The 16,544-nt window shown below is 36.9% G+C and overlaps 1 protein-coding gene across 7 annotated transcripts in view; it reads left to right on the forward strand.

Moving 5' to 3' along the window:
- Positions 1–16,544, forward strand: part of LOC143222388 (semaphorin-2A-like) — a 99,515-nt gene that overhangs the window by 32,097 nt on the left and 50,874 nt on the right. For 5 of the 7 annotated variants that reach the window (XM_076448850.1, XM_076448855.1, XM_076448851.1 and 2 more), the window contains 2 exons: positions 1,631–1,718; positions 11,926–11,986. In XM_076448850.1, the coding sequence (XP_076304965.1) occupies positions 1,631–1,718; positions 11,926–11,986 (149 nt within the window). The remainder of the gene's footprint in view (positions 1–1,630; positions 1,719–11,925; positions 11,987–16,544) is intronic. The other 2 variants (XM_076448854.1, XM_076448853.1) reach the window with 1 other exon arrangement.

The following is a 16,544-nucleotide window of genomic DNA, read 5'->3' on the forward strand; positions in this document are numbered from 1 at the left end:
ATAAAATGTATTAAATTCAGTTCGGACAAATTGAATATATTTTCTAAAACAACACGTGGTTCTCCTTCGGAAACGACTTTGACAGTGAGGAAAATATTAATCGCTTTATATTTGTTATAATACACATCAAACTTACTAGTTCGGTGTTGTTATGTATGTGAGCAGACACATCATTTATTGCGATGTGTATGTATGATGAAGCAGTAATTAAACAAAAAATTAATTAGTTAAGACACATTAGAGATATTTATAACGTCTCAGCATAAAATGTAACGTATTTTATATTCTCGTCAAAGATCCCTAGATCTCCTCAGATTACTAGATATTAGCTTTTAAATGAATGTATAAATATTAATCGGTAAGTAAACGCTAAGTTTCAAATGGATCTGTGACAGGCTTAAGGATTTTTTTTCCAAAGATATTTTTATGTTGCTGGAAGCTAATTGTTCTCTGTGTACAGATCTAACAATTTTTAACCTTTGCGAACTTATTTGTTTGTTAAGACAGAAATTGATTAATGGTCTCCACGTATTCCTTGAAAACAAATAATTTAGCAAGTTATGTGAGGTGCCCTAATCTAATAACTTCGATTTGCATTTCGCTAGATGGCGTCGATAAATCGTGTTCGAATTTTTATGCAATTGGACCTTTGTTTTATTGGACCTTGAATACATTTCAAGACAAGTTGCGTTTTGTTTTTCTTTTCAGAAGGTTAGTTAGGTTTAAGTCATTCGAACAAGTTCAAGTTAGAAGCCAGTTCTTCTGTTACTAAATAACAAAAACGTGGGTGACATATGCATCATTACTGTGTTGTTTAGTAGGATTTGAGGGTATTTATTACTGCATTGTTAACCGTTGAAAGCTCAGGTAAAAGGGCCGAAAGCTAGCAGTAAAAGTAATTTAACGTAAAGTCCGTTAATAATTGGGCATACGCTTCTTGGTTGATTTTAAATCCCTGCAAATAATGTTGTTACATCATTCACTGTTTCAAAAAACTAAACTCGACCGGTTGTTGTGGCTACCTTCAGGAACGCCAGAACGTTGAAAAACCCTTCTAAACGTGTCTCTCCATGAATGATTCATAAAAACCTATTACGATGACATTTTCGAATATCTAACCTGGGTAACGTGTTGCTCTGACGTCTTCTTCCACTATTTAGTAAAAAGGCTTATCGTGTTCTAAATTCATAATGTCTGTTATAGTTAATCGTTTAATATAAGGTTGTTGTCTCTCTCTTTGAACTTCTAGATATGAAATCACGTATGTCTTACACAGACAGATATCGCATGACAGTGAAACCATATAGTTTACTTTCCGTACTGATAAAATTTCAAACGAGTTCTATAATATAACCCGTTTGTAATACAATTAAAAATAGTTTCACACAACGTGTAAAGACCTCCTTATCGGTACTGGTATTGCGGAACTTAATTTTACCTGTTAAAACAAACCAGTCCACCTGTATCAGGTTGTGATTACGTGCAAGTTTACATTAGGGACCGTACTCGTATTTATTGTCTACACATTGTGTTTAAAAACAATAAATTCTGTCTTAGAGTGAAATGGATTATAATAATAATGTTGAAGCACCCCGATTTATGTATTGTTGTTTGTTTTATTTGTTTCCAGAACATGTTAAGAAATTCAGTTGTGGAGAACTGTACTATGATACCTTCTACCTGGATACCAAAAGAGATATCTTGTTCGTTGGAGCTATGTAAGTAAACTATTCTCTTGTCAGTATTAATCGTATATTAGCTGGGATCGTACATCAGATTGTAAAGGTGCATGTCTTCTACCGTTTAGTCTCTGTTGTCGTTATCCTGTTAATAAAGCTGTGTAGGTAAACAACCACTGGTAGATCTTGGTCGTATTAGCTGCTTATGTTGAAGATTTTTTATATATGTTTCAAAGGTCAAGGCAACAGTAAACTGGTTCAGTTTCTAGTGTTCCGATTTCTATGGTCGGAAAGTGTTGTATCTTAGTACATGGTTTGTATCAGTGTCTCCGTTTTTGTTTTTACAGATGTTTACTCCATGACGTTCTTGTTTTCAGTAATACACTTAAGTTTCTGGCTTTTCTAGCAGTTTATGTTTGTGTGATTATATCTTCAACATTGTAAATGAAACCAAAAGGGTTAGGCCTATCTTAAAGTGGTAGCTAATCGCGTCAGGGTTCTCTTTAAGTGGTAGCCAATTGTTTGTTCAGTCCTTAATGTGAAGTTCAACATATTAATATTACTTTTGATTTTGTGTTCTACAAGTTGGATACATGTATAGTACCTTTGATACGCACTTATCGCTTAGGCTAAGCCTAACATGACACCTTATTTACTGCACATTAGCACCAGGGACGAGTGAGGCGGGTATTTACTGCACATAAGCACCAGGGACGAGTGATGCGGGTTTTATCATTTTCAAACCCTCATCCACAACTTTAACTTATTTCCCAGGTTCATGTTAAACAATAAGATATCGCGAATCCTGTTCTGCATTAGTTAGTTGTTAGGCCAGAATCCTAATGAGGAGGCAGTTAGGGCGCCTTGCTTTGTAAGAGGCTCTACTTGTCGTGATAATTTAACACGGTAATTGTAGCTTCTCACCAGCATAACTCTAGGGGGCAGTAGGATGAAGATATCAACAGAGGTGTCAAAAACCGGCCTCGATCTTGCCCTCGAGGAAAGGGGCGGGGCAAACTTAACCGATCTCGAGGGTACGAAAGTGAAGATATTAGTGAAAGTTGTGCGCATGCTCAGGAAATTGCGTGTACCATATACGTTTTTATTATGCGTTGTCATTCTCGGAAGTAATTTCCATTGTTCGTCTTGGGGGAAAAAACCCAACAAAACAACAATAACAAAAATGTGTTTTAGGCAATTCTCCATTTCTACAGCTAAAAGATTTTCGAATGTGTTTGCGGTTTTTGTTCGCTCTTGTTATTTAGGGACATAAACAAAAGTTAGGTTCTAAACAAATGCCCCTAGTTTAATATAACTTTCTCACACTAATTCCAGGAAGAAGCTTACTACATTTCTAGGATTTTATTGTTGTAAAGGGGGATGTCGTACCTATGACTACTGCACTAGTGTCTTTACATGATGATGAAATAAACATGTAACAGCATGTCTGCCACATGCATTAGTAACTGGCTTAATGTTCATTTTCATGTAGTTTTACCGCAGGCAGCCTTTATAATAATTATAAGCAATGAAATATAAGGGGGTCTCTGAGCGACTTACGGGAAAAAATATCTCACCCGGGGACTTGTTCTGTAAAAGGGGAAGGAAACGAATGACCACCATAGGTTAAACCAATTCGATACATTTCTTGTGTATGTGCTTTCTTATTTGACCAATCGCATTCAGAGAAACACTTGACAAAATTACAGCTTTCTCCATGTAACCGGAAACAAAGAGAAAGCTTTGCAATTATGTTAGAAAAAAAAAACCAACCAAACAAACAAAAAACCTGGGTACACCAGTCAGTGTGGCCTCGCATAAAAGTCCCCCGCTGGTGCAGCGGTAAGTCTACGGGTTTACAACACTAAAATCGGGGGCTCGATTCTCCTCGGTGTACTCGGAAGAGATAGCCCGATGTGGCTTTGCTGTATAGAAACATACAGAAACACACACACACACACACACACACACACACAAGTTAAGTAAATAGAATGTAGTCGAGTGTGAACTTTTAAGTACATATAACACGTGGCTCAAGAAACAATATCACGTAAGTATCGCTGGAGAACAAACAATTTCTCGAAATACGTCAAACTGTTTTATAAATAATTTTTTTGGGAAACTAATCTTACAGTATCTACCTCGCGTAACTGAAGTTTGTACGTTAATTTAATTAATAAAACATCAAATGTTTAATGTATTTTCTTTCGTGTAAAGAGAGTTTTGAGTCGGTGATTTAACGAAGTAATTGTTGTCTTCTGTTGGGTATTATACTACTAGATGCTCCTGATTCTAATTCTACCAAAAAAAACTAAATAAAAACGGGGTATGGTTTTCTCACAAAAGCAATACGCTCATGAATAAACAACATTAGGATGTTTCGCTACGTTGAACGGTTTGTGTAGAGTCATCCACATTAGAATAATTACAGAGAAACTTAGTTACTTAAAGTTTTACATGCTTGTAAATGTTCAGGGAATCTCAAACTCCTGTTTATTATTGTTACTCCTTTATTTACCTTCTGTGGTCTCTTTTTAACGTTCTCTTTATAGCCCTCACTTTTACTCTTGTGTAAATGTTATTCAAAAATAAAATAATTAGTAACCGGTACATGGTTTACTGCTTTTTTTATGTGGGCGTCAAATCAGACACTAAAGAAAAGAGAAAAACTATAAACCGATTTCGTTTTCTTCAGTCCAAATCTAGAAAGGAATGTCGTATTATCTTCAGAAAAGTTACACAGATGAGGGCTTGGCATGACCATGTGGTTACGGCGTTTGATTCGCAATCTGAGGGTCGCAGGTTCGAATTCAAACCTGCTTGTGGGGGCGTTATAAACTGATGGTCAATTCCACTATTCCTTGCTGAAAGAATATCTCAAAATTTGACTGTGGGTGTTGATGACTAGCTGCCCTTCCCTCTAGTCTTTCACTGTTAAATTCGCAACAGTTAACCCTCGCGTAGCGTTGCGCCAGATTCAAAGTAAACGATGTAGTAGTGACAAGTTGTAGGTTGTTACCATTCATTGCATGCATTCATCTGTGACGTACCAGCGTTCAAGAGTACGATAATAGTATTATCAATATTAAAAAAGTAATAATTTGACCATACCGTGCGCCACCGTATTGGGGGGGGGGGGCTGTTTCGTCATTCATCCCCCCCACCTTCAAGTCTGAATCATCATGCACCGTAACAGTAATGATCGAATTATGATTTTGGCAGAAAACACATGTTTAACCTTTTAATTTTTTTTTCTTAATTCTCGTCATGTGAAACGTCCACGTGCGCTGTAACTAAGATAACATGAGATGAATGAAGCTTCATTACGCCCTCTGTGTATACGTTTGATTTCTATCACAATGTTCTCCCATACTTCGAAAAGTAGGATGAATGTATATCGAAACAAGGTTATGTTAGTGAGTGAACTTTATTTCTTAAAAGTAATTCGTTATTTAAGACTAATTTATCTGGTATTGGGGGGGGGGGGATCCACCTATCGGTTACTGACAGAATAGTGTGATCTATTGAAGCCTTTTCACCTGACTACGCCCTCTGGCATAAGTTGGTGTTTAAAAAGTGAGCGAAACATATTACTCGTTTCAACACATCTCTGGATACGTTGATCTCATTATATTAGTTATTTTCTGTCTTACTTTACTATGAATCTAGTGATGTATGCCCGCCAGTTAACATTATTATTAAACACTGTCCCTAATAGTGGTCAGTTACCGTGGTTATTGAACAGTGCCCCTAAACAGTAATCAGTGACCGTGGTTATTGAACAGTGCCCCTAAACGGTAATCAGTGACCGTGGTTATTGAACAGTGCCCCTAAACGGTAATCAGTGACCGTGGTTATTGAACAGTGCCCCTAAACGGTAATCAGTGACCGTGGTTATTGAACAGTGCCCCTAAACGGTAATCAGTGACCGTGGTTATTGAACAGTGCCCCTAAACGGTAATCAGTGACCGTGGTTATTGAACAGTGCCCCTAAACGGTAATCAGTTGCTGTTTTTTTTTAATTTATGTCGACCTCTGATCAACCGAGTCTAAACTTTGAACTCTTCGTATGACAATGTATTCATGTTCATGAGAGAAAGCTGTTTTCCACTAGGCCAAATCGCAGAGAAAGAAACTTAAGTCATCTTGTTATTGTAATATCCCATTATAAGTTTCAAAATTAATTATCTTTTGGTGAGATAGGCTTTAACGACATACAACTAATGAAAATAGTCTTCTATAAAAATTTCGCGCAGGCTTTCTGAGCGTGTAAGATAATTGTGATGTATTACGTGTTTGTTCACTGCGCCCCTTCCATTAGCACTATAATAAATAAGAACAACACTGTTAACGTTGTATGAGATGGTCTTCGTCATTGGCTAAAAGTGCCCATTTCCCAGCACTGACCTTAAAACGCAATTATCGAGCTACTAAGTTTTGTTTCAGTGTAAGAGGATCAGATGCCCGATCTTTATTATTTTGTAATTTTCCAGAAATTCGTCTCGTATCGTGAATTTTTCCGCACATTTGTTTTTCAATTAGTCTTTCGTTTCGCTTAAGTGGAGATATTCTAACGTCATGTTTCACTTTAGCGCTTGTTTTCCTCGTGGAAGGATACCGTTTTATCACATTTCTTCCTTATAATTAATTACTTAAGAAATATGTGTAGGCTAGTGTGAAGACGCGTCGTGAATCGTATACTTACTGTGTCTATTTAAAAAAAATAAAAAATAAAAAATCTGTTTCCCGCGAAACTGGTATTGTCGTAACTGATCAGTTAGACCGTTTTATGGATATATTTCATGCTGACCAATTGTTTCATCTCCTACTGAAATTCTGTGACGTTAACTCTGATAAAGTTTCTATCACCCTGTAGCACAGTGGTATGTCTGCGGAGGTAAATAATAGAAACCTGGTTTCGATACCGGTAATGAACAGATCACAGATAGCCCTTTGTGTAGCGTTGTGTTTAACTATAAACAAAACAAAACGATCATTAGAAATCTGGTTCGATTCTCCCCGTTTATTAAACAGTTTTCTACTATTTGTGTTTACCAATGTTCTTGTGTGTCCGTAACTGTAATGGTTAAAGGCTCCTAAATTCGAATCAGTTTTACACGATGTTACCATAAATATCATAATGAATACCATTGGTGAGTGTACTTTACAATGTAAAATAAGTAATCCAGTTTCATAGCCCTTTGCACTAAAATCTGCAGGGTTTATAATTTAGTTTATGTTAAAAAAAATATTCGATTGTTTGGTCGCCTTAACTCTTAATGTTATATCGAGCAAAAACATAATTTTTTTTTCAATATTATGTAATATTTGGAACCCCCTATGGGTGGTAAATGATATTTTTTAAAGACTGCCCTAAATTTGAAGCTCCTTAGTGACTCGGGAGTAAGTCGGAGGTCTTATGACGCTAAAATTGGGGGTTCGATGCCAGCCATGGGAAGAGCAGCCCGCGGTATACTTTTGTACATAACGTCATACAAACCACAACCTGGGGGTTGAAGAGTGTTTAGAGTACCCCACCAGTGGTGCAGCGGTATGCCTGCAGACTCGCATCTTAGAAACCGGATTTCGATACCCGTAGCTTTGTGCTCAATTCAACGCAAAATGTTTAGACTAATATACGAGTATTGTAATTTAGAGTAGTTGTTGTTTTTTTTTGTGAATTTGTACGCCATTTTAAGATCAAGTGTAACTACATCCATCAAGCATATGTAAAAGCCAGTGTGTTTCACGTCAAGCATGATCTTGAAATAGGAGTCATAAAAGTCAAAATGTATCTATCCAAATGTAATAGTTCGATTACTGTTTGCCAATTAGATTTTAGTGACCGTGGTGCAAGGGGTCTGTAAAAAGGAGTAGTGCCGTGAAACCTTGTAAGTGTAGTGAGTGTTGGTATAATAAGGCTAAAGTAAAGAGTAGTATGGGATAACCTAGCTTAGAGCCTAGTTCTTACAATTTGTCTTGCAAATAAAAATACATATTCGATTTTAAACTTAAATGATTTCTGCATTTAAGCTATCTTGTATCACCAACGTTTTCATCAAAAACAAACATCTTTAATCAACGGAGACTCTAAACAAAGAAATCAACAAATATCTTCCAGTTCTGTTGTATATTAATTTCATTTTATACATTCAGTACAGAGACTAACAAAGACGTTGGGTTATATTTTTGTTGTTAAGCAACGTGACATAAAAATCATTGTTGTAACATGGTGTTATCAAAGCGCATTACATTGTTTTCTCTGTACATTAGGTGTTAATCTAATTTTTACCAATAATTATTCAATGAACAGGCCACAACTTTAAGTGATCTTAATTTTGATTGGTTTTGACAGTATTGTGTTTTTAAAATAATTAAAACAATTGATGTACTTAAGACTATTCGTGAAGAAGGTTCGGTACGTATAGTTCTGAATGAATCTAGTGGTCGTGCGGAGCGTCTCAATGACCACAGGGTTAAACCTATTCCACAACACCTCTTGTACAAAATACACTTTGAGCTGAATTGTTTGAACACGAATGACAAACCAAATCGTCGTGTCAGCAAAAAATGCACTAGATCTAGCGACGCGTTTCAAACTTAAATATTGTTAAGAAAGTATCAAAACTCAACAGGGTGACAGTAATGGCACTCTCAAATGTCTGTAAACAAAGAAATCCACACACAAAACTCAGCCAGGGTTCTTTGGAATGACAAATCCGTTTCCCAAATACCTTTCCATTTTTATAATGCACAGCACCATTTTCTCTCACCCCCATTACGATGATTCTGTCTCTGCTACTCCACTTCGAATTTCATTATTTTGTACAGTTTAAAGAAATTTAAAAAAACTTACCACGCACACATGGTGTCGCCATCTGTATTTCTTTACTTCTGATTTCATTTGTGAAGAGTTTAATAACATGAAGAAAGCTTCCCACGCTTACAAACACACTCGTTACTGTTTTATTTATAAAGATGCCCGACGTTAACATTTAATAGTTTGACACTAAACAGATTTGGTAGTCCTTAGTGTTATAAGGGTAACGAGCGTGAAGTAAGGCTTGTGTCCTTTTGTTTAATTTTAATTAGTTTGAAAGTTTAAATTATATTAATTTGTGATGATCACACGTGGCTTACGGTGGTTGGCTCATTAGGTTGCTGATTATAAAGTTCAGAGTACGAACCAGTGTATGTCTGTCTGTGTGGGGGTATTGTAACTGTGAGTCAACCTGGGTGCTGCTGGTTGATTGCTCTCCCTCTGGTCAGTAGTTTTGAACCTCTGAAATCTCTGACCTGGCCGTTCATCCTATGTTTGTCCTAAGGTGCTGTTCAAATTTATCAAATGCCATTGACCAAACCTTTTGTTACTAGTATCTTATTCCGTGGGGTGTAACATTAAACTGACAAGACCGTTGATAGTAACTTTAAGCACTCCATTATTAGACAAGTTTCTAATTAGATGAATGTATGAAATAATTTAAACCTGGTCTTAGTTACCGCTAATAATAACGTACTGATTCTAGTTATATGTATGAAGAGATTTTGCGACATTAATCGTTTTGTTTCTTAGTAACATTCGCTTTTTTTCTGTGATGTGAAGTCGGTCGCCACCATGTATCGTCCATATCACTGAGTTGAAATCTTGTGATACTTTAATGGTCTGTTATATAGGTTCTGTTGTGTAACGGTGACAACATGTTTACAGGAATGTTAGTAAGGTTACCTCATTCTGTGGTAGATGATGTCTCCTCTGCCCGAGAGGTTGTTACAGTTGTGTATGTCATCCAGTTTAAAAGGATTGGCACTGTAACGTCCTTTGCTGGCCGGATGTGACATTGGTTACATGTAACACTTGACCAGTGCTGCGAGGGAACATATTTTAGGTGATGATGCTATCGACTAGACAAAGAAAGCAAATTTAATCTGTTGAATTGAAGGGCGCTTTCTTTAGCCATTTTCTACAAGGGAATCGTCACGAACAACGTGTTTAGTTTTATGGAGTCTAGCCCCGAGTAATTATAAAGCTATGGAGCTCAACACAATCAGTGATGACGAGAAAACCCACTTGTAGAGAAAAATATCCATGTAAAAACGGCTGGTTTGTATTGGTTTCAAAGGAACACCTTTATACCTATATTACTAAATATAATCAAACATCTAAGCGCACCCTCTACATACTTACACTCAGTGACACAACCCCCTTCAAACATGTGGTCAGCTATCGGTCAGTTACCTTTTCTTTCTTTGTGAACCTGACGATGACCGAAGAAGGTCGAAATGTTCGCTCCTCTACATAAAAATTTTCTCAACCCAAACCAGCCGTTTTTATATATATACGGAGCTCAACACAGCTTAGCAGAAAGGACCGACATATCGTCGAAATAGGTTCTCAGATTTGACCAGACTGTATTTTACACTGTAAGGAACTCAGTCTAGTTACCTATTGCAGAACGCTCCTTGTATCGTGATTGAATCTACTGTTATTTGAGGGTCTGACGCTTGTGGATAAATCGGTTTTACTTGAAAATATCACGTCTTTTCTACTAACTATTTATTTTTCATTTGTTACAACAGTCGGTTTGAATGCCTTTAACCTCGCAAGAACGTGCGAATATTGTCTTTATGAAAGTTGTGCATTTCAATGTAGATGTTAAACCAAAACTTCCAAAAATCACAGCTATGGCTGGTAGTTTGCTCCACCCTGCTTAATATTTACGAAACCAAATTTTTTTTATACTGACACCTCTTATTTTCGTACGACTTTCTTCACGTATCTTGTTTTCAATATATACAGTTTCCCTTTTGTAACCTTCGTATTTCTGTCTCAATTTTATTTCGGAAACGAAGACGGCCATTATTCAAATTAAATATTTCATTTGTTTCAAACTTCTGAAATTCCCTGGAAATTATGCACTTGTTTTGATTAATCTTTGCAATTTTTTTAAACTACAATGCAAATGGACAAATTTTGGAATTCCAGTCTCAATAGATCTCGAGAAAATGATATACTTTTCGTATGTTCGGCCCTCTTAGTGATAGGTCAGCGGTAAATTTAAAGGCCTAGAACGATAAAAAATCGAGTTTCGAGACCCGCGATGGGTACAAAGCATTGATTTAAATCTTATAATTGTCTGCAACATCGAGTGCCATCTGGTGATTAATGTCATGGTTTAGGCTTTTTTTTTCGAGAATACGGCCACAGTGAAACTCCATTTGTATATGATAAAGATTTTTTTCACTGAATAATTCGTTTTGTTGTTTTATCAGTAACATTCAAGACCTATTAAATGTGAACTATAGAGAACCATTTCTCTCTGGGAAGTATATTACAGTATCCTTCAGAAATATTTTATATAGGATTAATGAATCGAAAGCTTGGAGAGCGACGTAAATAATATAAAACATAAGTTGGTCGGATGTCATTCGTATTATTTTCACGTGAATTATTTAGAGGTCAGAATGTATTCGTGTAGTATGGACGTTGTTAGAGCAGCGAGCGTGGCTAGTTGTTTTCATATGGGTTTGTGGATCCGAGGTTCATGACTCTCAAATCGTTATCAAATCCACGCTAACTACACACACGTACCTGAAACGGTCAAGCAGTCATAAAGTTTAGACATTGTACGCGAATAGGCCCGGCATGGTCAGGAGGGGGTTAAGGCACTCGACTCGTAATCTGAGGGTCGCTGGGTTCGAAACCCCGTCGTACCAAACATGCTCGCCCTCCCAGCCGTGGGGGTGTTATAATGTGACGGTCAATCTCTCTATTCGTTGGTAAAAGAGTGGCCCAAGAGCTGGCGGTGGGTGGTGATGACTAGTTGCCTTCCCTTTAGTCTTACACTGCTGAATTAGGTACAGCTAGCGCTGATAGCCCTTGAGTAGCTTTGCGCGAAATTCAAAAACAAACATTCTCGAATAGCAGAGTACAGAACCTTGTGGTGTTGACGTTGGTACAATGTATTGTTTCTGTAGTTGAAAATATTTTGATAACTTAATACGCTGTTAACTTGACACATTCATCACGTGGTTGTGTTAGTAAATAACGAAACCCGTACTTCATGCCTAGAGTTTGTATAATTATTTCAAATCAGTAATTGCTATTTTTCTCAGTTTATGGATTTTTTAGAAGTAAAACTTTGAATTATGAAGGGAAAATTAAATTACCCAGAAAATAATAATAGACCGAGCTTACATGTTATAATTTAATATATTCTAACTACGGCGTGTTTTCTTTTTATTTAAGGGACCGGATATTTCGTCTTAACCTCTACAATATCAACCGCACGAGATGCGAGGTAAGTTGTGTATGTGAAAATTGTAGTTGTTGGAATGTTAAGTGCAAATACGGTCTATAAAATATTATGTCATCTGATCCTTATTTCTGATATCAACATACATATACACTTCTAACAAGAATAGCATTTTCAGTTGTATATGAAATTTGCGTAATTTTTTTTTTGGAATTCGTTTGGTAACAATAGCAAATTGCATATTTGTTTTTTTACGTAGAGGAGCGAACAACGTTTCGACCTGACGATCACCGAAGGAGGTCGAAACGTTGTTCGCTCCTCTACGGAAAAAAATTTTCTCAACCCAAACGAGCCGTTTTTACATGTATATTTTTCTCTACAAGTGGATTTTTCTTGACATCACTGATTAGTGTTCTTGGATTGTGAATACGAGGGTTCACGGTTCGCGACCAGAGGATATTGGCGAAAAGAGTTGGTACCTTTAGGCGTTCAGAAATTTGGGATGGTTATTTGTACATAGTTCTAGTGTAGCTTTATACGTTAACACTGAACACACACACACACACACACACACAAAATTATAGGACAAATAAATTTCATTTCTATTATAATAATAATAATAAGGAAAATAATAGAGTAAGATTTTAGTTTAAAAAGAAAAATATACTGACCAGTTTTATTTTTGAACATTTGTAATGTACCTAATTTATAAATAAACTGTATTGTATATTTGTACATTTGGAAAGTATATACAGTTAATTTGTATTAATTATATTTAATTGAAAAGCGACATCTATGTTTTTTTTTAAATTAGTTCTCAGTAAAACTATTTCGTTTGGAGTCACGAAACCTGTAGAATAAATTAATAAGAGAAAGATAAAATATAATATCCCCCGGCGTTTTTCTTTGTGTGTATTCTGCAATATCCTTTATGGAAGTTTTATAGAGGAATAGTCAAATTAAAGCTTGTCAAAACCTTGATTCAAAAGCAAAGTTAACTAAAGGAAAAAACAATAGTATAAGTTGGTTGACGTTCAGTCCTGTTATTTCAACGTAAATTGTTTAGAGGTCCAAATATATTCGTGTAGTATTGACGTTGTATAGGTTAGAACTGGACGTGGCTAATTGTCTTGGTGTGTGTGTATCTGCTCAGCCCACCGAGGGAATCGAACCCTTGATTTTAGCGTTGTATATCCGCAGACTTACCGTTGTACTAGCGGGGGGCAATTGTCTTTTGTACCGGTCTGTGGATCAGAGAGGGTCCGTGATTCTCAGACCGTTATTAGCTAGCTCTTTTGTAACTATACGTATAACTATATATGTAGTCCGGTTCGTATAGAAACAGATGTCTAATTTCCTTAGATACTTGACTCCAATGTTTTATGTTTGTCTCTTCTCTCCGTATCCATGACTCACGTGACCTTTCTTTCCAGACGTTGATGTTTTACAGTGTCTGAAAACTTGAAACCTAAAATGCAATATATGTTCTTAATATGAATAATTGATACCTCGTGCGTTTAACATTGGCCACTTAAAAGATGCGGTTTATTTAAAAGTATCGTCGATGTGTTTGAAACTAATTTCTCGTGTTTCGAAATGTTTGGGTCATCTTTTAATAACTTAGTAACTGTAGGGCGTTATTCATTTTCCTTTGGTACAGGTACTGTACCGATTAGTGGTAACGCCCCCTAGAAAACATAAAACACGAAAATATTATATACCTAGTTTCCATTCGCCAATAACTTCCTCATTTGTACGACAAACAGCATTCTGGACTGACTTTTATGGTCTCGTGTAATGACATCATCTACTTCTATAGCCTTACAAGCAAATGACACTGACCACGGCATCCAGTCATTAGCTTTAAAATAGTTTCATGTCGGTTTGGAGTAAGTCGGTTTTTATTACAGAGCTTCATCGAAGAATAAAGATATTTCTTTCTACTTGAGTCTAATTGCAGAAAACACGCGTTCGTTTCTTTTCTGTTTGCGCGAGCACGTCAACACGAACCACGTTTCTTTCTCGTGACAAAGACGATCTTGTAACATACGCAGCGTGGCCTGCTCGTTCAAGTTCCCTCCATTGCGATCAATGTGGTTATAATAACAGTCCACATTTTATAAAACTCGGTAATAGGCTGTTCACCCCAACCGGCATTCAAATGAAGTTTAACACAATGATTGAATGGCAGGAAGTTCGTAAAATAAAATGAAAAGCGTGATTTCTAAAACAGTTTGGGACAAAAAAAAAAACATAACAACACAAACAAAACATTTTTCTTGGTAAAAATTTAAAATTTTACTCGTTTTTTTTTATGAAAAATTTGCGTTTATCATAAATAGAAGAGGTTAACCCAACTCGTTCGACGATGGTTGAGCTCTAACATTTGGGTTTCGATACCTGCCTTCTTAGGTAACCAATTAAGTGAATTTATGCTCAGTAGCAAACAAAAAAACAATCTGATAGTCACGGGTTCGAATCCCCCTTCCCAAAACGCTCTTCCTTTCAGTCGTGGGGGCGATATAATATAACACTTAATCCCACCATTAGTTGGTGGTGAGTTGTAGTAACTTTCCTCTAGTGTTTCACTGCTAAATCAAGGACAGCTAGTCCTCGTGTAGCTTTGTGCGAAATTCGAAACAAACTAAACCAGCCTAGGAGAATCTTATAATAACAAAACCTTGTGTACATTTTCTAAAGTCGAAAAGCCCGTACTAGCTTTTTACCAACAAACAGTGGGATTGATCCTCACATTACAACACACCCACGAATGGAGGGGCCAACATATTTGGTGTAACAGGTATTTGAACCCATGATCCACTGGTTGCGACTACATAGCCATGTTAGGTACTTCTCGGGTCAAAGGTTTCCACACTGTGGTGTTTGCCTCCCCTGGTGGTCTGCAGTCATACATCAAATTTATGAACTTGCTAGTTACAATAACGAATGAAACAAAGGGCTAAGACGTTATAAAACAAATATAGTAACATATACAGCAAATTAATAATTGTAATTAACATATAAATTACTGAAATTCGTTGTGGATCTGGAACAATTGCCAGTGGTCGCGAAAAAAAAACAATACAGTTAATTTACAGTAGAATTGACGCTTATGAAATCGAAGTATATAAAAAAAACAAGAACAAATATGGAGCCGGATCTTCGTTTGAAGCTGTTGGGTATCAACTCAGATATTCACAAAACTTATCAACAAAACAGTATTATCCTTCACATAAAAGTAAGTCGCGAGATTTTGTTTAAATTTTCTATTTTCATGGTTTCCTCTCCTTTTAAAACTAGAATAAATCTATAAAAAGTAGTGCGCGCACGATACATCAGTTATACATAATCGTTATCGAACGGGAAGTTATCCGTCAATACAGTAAAGCAGTTGAAGGGGTTCGACGGTTGGCAAAGTTTGATCACCCTTGTGTGAGGTGAAATATTTGTAACTTCCCTCGTGTATGATCCATTACGCCATCTCTAGGGTGCATCAGGAGTTTGTTCATTTTTATTAATTTGTTTAGTATTTTGATTACACTGGGCTTTCTCCCGACCGCCTCGGACTTGGGGACTGTTCTCTGCGTGTCCCGGGAAAAAAAAAACAACCTATTAAATACCCTGAGGCGTATCGTATACGAGTTTATGGGATACCCTCGGGTATAACTGTGTTCGGGGGGGGGGTATAACAATGGGTGGTGTAACACGCAACGTTAGTGATGTTTTCCAAATATTTTTCATCCAGAAAGAACGTGTGTGTGTGTTGTTATAGGTTCGTTCACAGTTTTGCTGTGAAATTATAAGCCAATTTTGTTCATGTAACAGCTAAATGCAGTTAATATTGTAAAATAAGTGATTAATTTTCATTTTTAATAAATCACCTAAGAGTTGTAAGGAAGCGTAAGGATTTTTATTCAAATTTAACGCAATCCTTAGATTGCATAACATGTGAACCTGGCATGGCCAAGCGTGTTAAGGCGTTCGACTCGTAATCAGAGGGTCGCGGGTTCGAATACCGGTCGCACCAAACATGCTCGTCCTTTCAGCCGTGGGGCGTTATAATGTGACGAACAATCCCACTATTCGTTGGTGAAAGAGTAGCCCGATTGGTGGTGATGACTAGCTGCCTTCCCTCTAGTCTTACACTGCTAAATTAGGGACGGCAAGCGCAGCTAGCCCTCGAGTAGCTTTGCGCGAAATTCAAAAAAACAAACAAACATAACTTGTGTTTGAAAAATAAGGTCCCCGTATTGTTTATCATTAAGAGCACATTCAAATGTAACAATGGTTAAAAACAGCAAATTAAACGTTTCTACAGAGGTCTGTTGCAGTCGGCGTTCCAATTCAGGCCAGAGGTGTTCGATGGGGTTGAGGTCATGGCTCTGCGCAGGCCAATCAAATTCTTCCACACTAACCTCGACAAACTTTGTCTTTATGGACCGCGCTTTATACACGGGGACATTGTCATCCTGAAACAAAAAGGGGCCTTCCCGAAACTGTTACCACAAAGTTGGAAGCACACAGTTCTCTAGAATGTCATTGTATGCTGTAGCATTACGACTTCCCTTTACTGGAACTAAAGAGCCTAGCCGAGCTAGGAAATGTGGCATCG

This window comes from Tachypleus tridentatus, chromosome 8 (genome assembly GCF_004210375.1).
Source record: "Tachypleus tridentatus isolate NWPU-2018 chromosome 8, ASM421037v1, whole genome shotgun sequence".
NCBI lineage: Eukaryota > Metazoa > Arthropoda > Merostomata > Xiphosura > Limulidae > Tachypleus > Tachypleus tridentatus.